Source organism: Arachis ipaensis, chromosome B06, assembly GCF_000816755.2.
Source record: "Arachis ipaensis cultivar K30076 chromosome B06, Araip1.1, whole genome shotgun sequence".
Classification (NCBI taxonomy): Eukaryota; Viridiplantae; Streptophyta; class Magnoliopsida; order Fabales; family Fabaceae; genus Arachis; species Arachis ipaensis.
In genome coordinates, this window is record NC_029790.2 from 122,779,452 (window position 1) to 122,782,333 (window position 2,882).

Below are 2,882 nucleotides of genomic sequence, written 5' to 3' on the forward strand. Positions count from 1 at the left end.
AAATCCACCGTTCAAATAAAGTTACATGGGGGAGATCAAAAAAATAAAGTTACATGGGTAAGTATAAATTGATTGAGTAGTTATAATTTTTTTTAAAACTAAACTAAAAAATTTGACTAGTTTTGTTATCCAAAATTAACGTATATAAAGTTTTTAATAAAAAATATCCTGAATTGCTGCATTTGAATATAGAATTAATGAATGTGTAAAAATACAAAGGATCTTTCTTAAAAGCAATTCACTAAATGTTTTTTAAATTTTTAATACAAGAAAAATTGGACTATTTTTTGGCGCTCTATTAACAACAAGCTATCAATGGAATAAAAGCCTCCTTAACCCAACCCCTAATATTCGTAACAATATTATTACTTTTATTATGAAGGTAATAATTAAATTATAAGCAGGTAATAGTCATAAACGACGTAGTACTAATGTTGTCCAAGGTGTACCGTAGGAAAGTTTTATGGAATCGCCGCATTTAACTCCATGAACTTAGTTTCTTTCGAAACGTGTATGGCCTCTTAATCACTTCACTTATATTCACTCTTTTCTTCTTCTTCCCTCTGCTTAAATTCTTCCCTTTCATTATCTCTCATTTTTTGATCCTTTTTGTTTAGTTCTCTTCTTCTCTCATAACCCAAATAGATCCAATGAAGAACAAAGTGACAGTTGTTGGAAGTGGCAATTGGGGCAGTGTTGCGGCAAAGCTCATTGCTTCTAACACCGTTCGACTCAGCTCCTTCGATGGTACACATTTCTTCTTCTACTTTATATTCCTGCATGCATGTATACATAGCAATGGTACCATGCATACATTGTCATGTTATCGTTAATTCGTTATTGCAGACATGTTTGTTATCTTTCAAACTCAAACCAATTTTAATGGTTAATAATGTTGTGTACACTACAATAAAAATATCATTTTATTTTTAGGATAGCTAGCTAAAAGTAATTCTTTTAAGAGTGTATATATATATATTTGACATTATTAATTAAATGTCAATATTTTTTTATGGTAAAGTATTGTACCATAGAACCTTTTCTTGGATACTTCTTATATAAACAATTAAAGTATTTTCTGTGCAATCATTGACAATTTTTTTTATTCAAGAATCATTTAACTATCAAAATGTAAACACTTCTTTACCATTAATAACGTGACCAATTTTCATATAATTAGAGAAAACAAGTCTCACTGTTGGTTCATAACTTCATGTAACACACTTCTAGGTATATTCTATATATTAACGAATCCATTGAAATGTTTAGATGAGGTAAGAATGTGGGTGTTCGAAGAGAAATTGCCAAGTGGGGAGAAGCTTACGGATGTAATCAATAGAACCAATGTGAGTACTAAGCACACATCCATTCTCCAATAATAATAATAATAATAATAATAATAATAATAATAATAATAATATATTCTCGTTGAATGACTATTAGTATTGTTTTTGCAGGAAAATGTCAAATATCTCCCTGGAATCAAGCTTGGAAAAAATGTAGTTGCAGACCCTGACGTTGAAAGTGCAGGTTTAATATTTTTTCCATCATTTTTTTCCTCCCTAAATTTCAGTGTCATATACATACATTGTGACTCTTTTTGGCATGCATACACATTTTTGTAACTTATTAGATACATAAAAGCAAAGATATACTATAATCCTATTTTAACTTAATTGTTTCTGAAAGCTAGAGGTTAGATTTGAAAATAAAAGATACAATAAAGTACACTTAGTCCCTTTGATGAGGTATATTGAATAATGACTATCTTGCTCATTAATTTTATTTAAAAACCTAAACTCCACCAGTCTACCGGTCGGGTTACTTGTGTATATATTCCATAGTGTAATAAAATATTATGAAACGACTAATAATTTTATTCTCTCTCTTTTTTTTTTTACAAATCATAGTATAAAATAGAATATATTGATAAACTTTCCACCTTATATTACAATATTTTGAATTTCAATTGATATATAATGTAAAACTAAAATTCTAGTTGCTTGTACCCAAACGAATTAATGATAAGTATTTTGAATTACTATCGAATAATATCAAAATATTAAAATAGTCTATTTATAAACGAGTTATATTTGTATGGTAAAAACTCAGATGAAGTGGACTTCACGTGAAGTTGATACCTAAGAGCCATTAGATGAAAATTTAGTCAAATCAGCCAAATCATTTAACGACTCTCAGATATCAACTTCACGTAAAGTCCTGAGTTTTCACCTATTTTTATTGACTCGATTTATCCATTTTTAAGCGGCACATGATTTGTAGTTCATTTTATTGGCAACTTTTCTACCACTTTAATTTTTTACAACAATTGACACTTGATAGATAATGGAAAAGTATAGGGTACCAACATATTATCTGCCAACTTCTGCCAATTCTTATTTATAATTGTTTCATAGAAGTGTGTTTGTGGATGTGTCTAATAATTAATATATTTTAAATACATATATAAAGAGACACATCCAGAAAATATATTTATAAATACACTTCTATTAAACATATCTATGAAAAAAACATTTTTATTAGACACATTCACGAACACACTTCCATGAAACACAATTATAAATAAGAGTTGGCAGAAGTTGGCAGATATGCTGTTGGTAACGTAGCGAAACCGATAGATAATATGCAAATATTTTGTTATGACTGTATTATTTAATAAAAAAAAATCATATGCCTATAGAAACAAATTTAGAATTTTGCAAACATAAATTAAAAAAAAAATGGGGATTGGAAAATCTACCGATTTATTTTAACATGGGTTCTTTTTGTAAATCAAGTTTTGTTCCATTAATTATTGTTTTGCCAAACTTGCAGTAAAGGGTGCGAATATGTTGGTATTCGTAAGTCCACATCAATTCATG

The 2,882-nt window shown here is 28.5% G+C and overlaps 1 protein-coding gene across 1 annotated transcript in view; it reads left to right on the forward strand.

Annotated features, from left to right (window-relative positions):
- The window catches only part of LOC107647463 (glycerol-3-phosphate dehydrogenase [NAD(+)] 1, chloroplastic-like), a 7,043-nt gene that overhangs the window by 1,145 nt on the left and 3,016 nt on the right, over nucleotides 1-2,882 (forward strand). Inside the window, exons 2-5 of the mRNA XM_021105664.1 lie at nucleotides 618-747; nucleotides 1,270-1,346; nucleotides 1,458-1,530; nucleotides 2,836-2,861. Coding sequence (XP_020961323.1) covers nucleotides 618-747; nucleotides 1,270-1,346; nucleotides 1,458-1,530; nucleotides 2,836-2,861 — 306 coding nt within the window. The remainder of the gene's footprint in view (nucleotides 1-617; nucleotides 748-1,269; nucleotides 1,347-1,457; nucleotides 1,531-2,835; nucleotides 2,862-2,882) is intronic.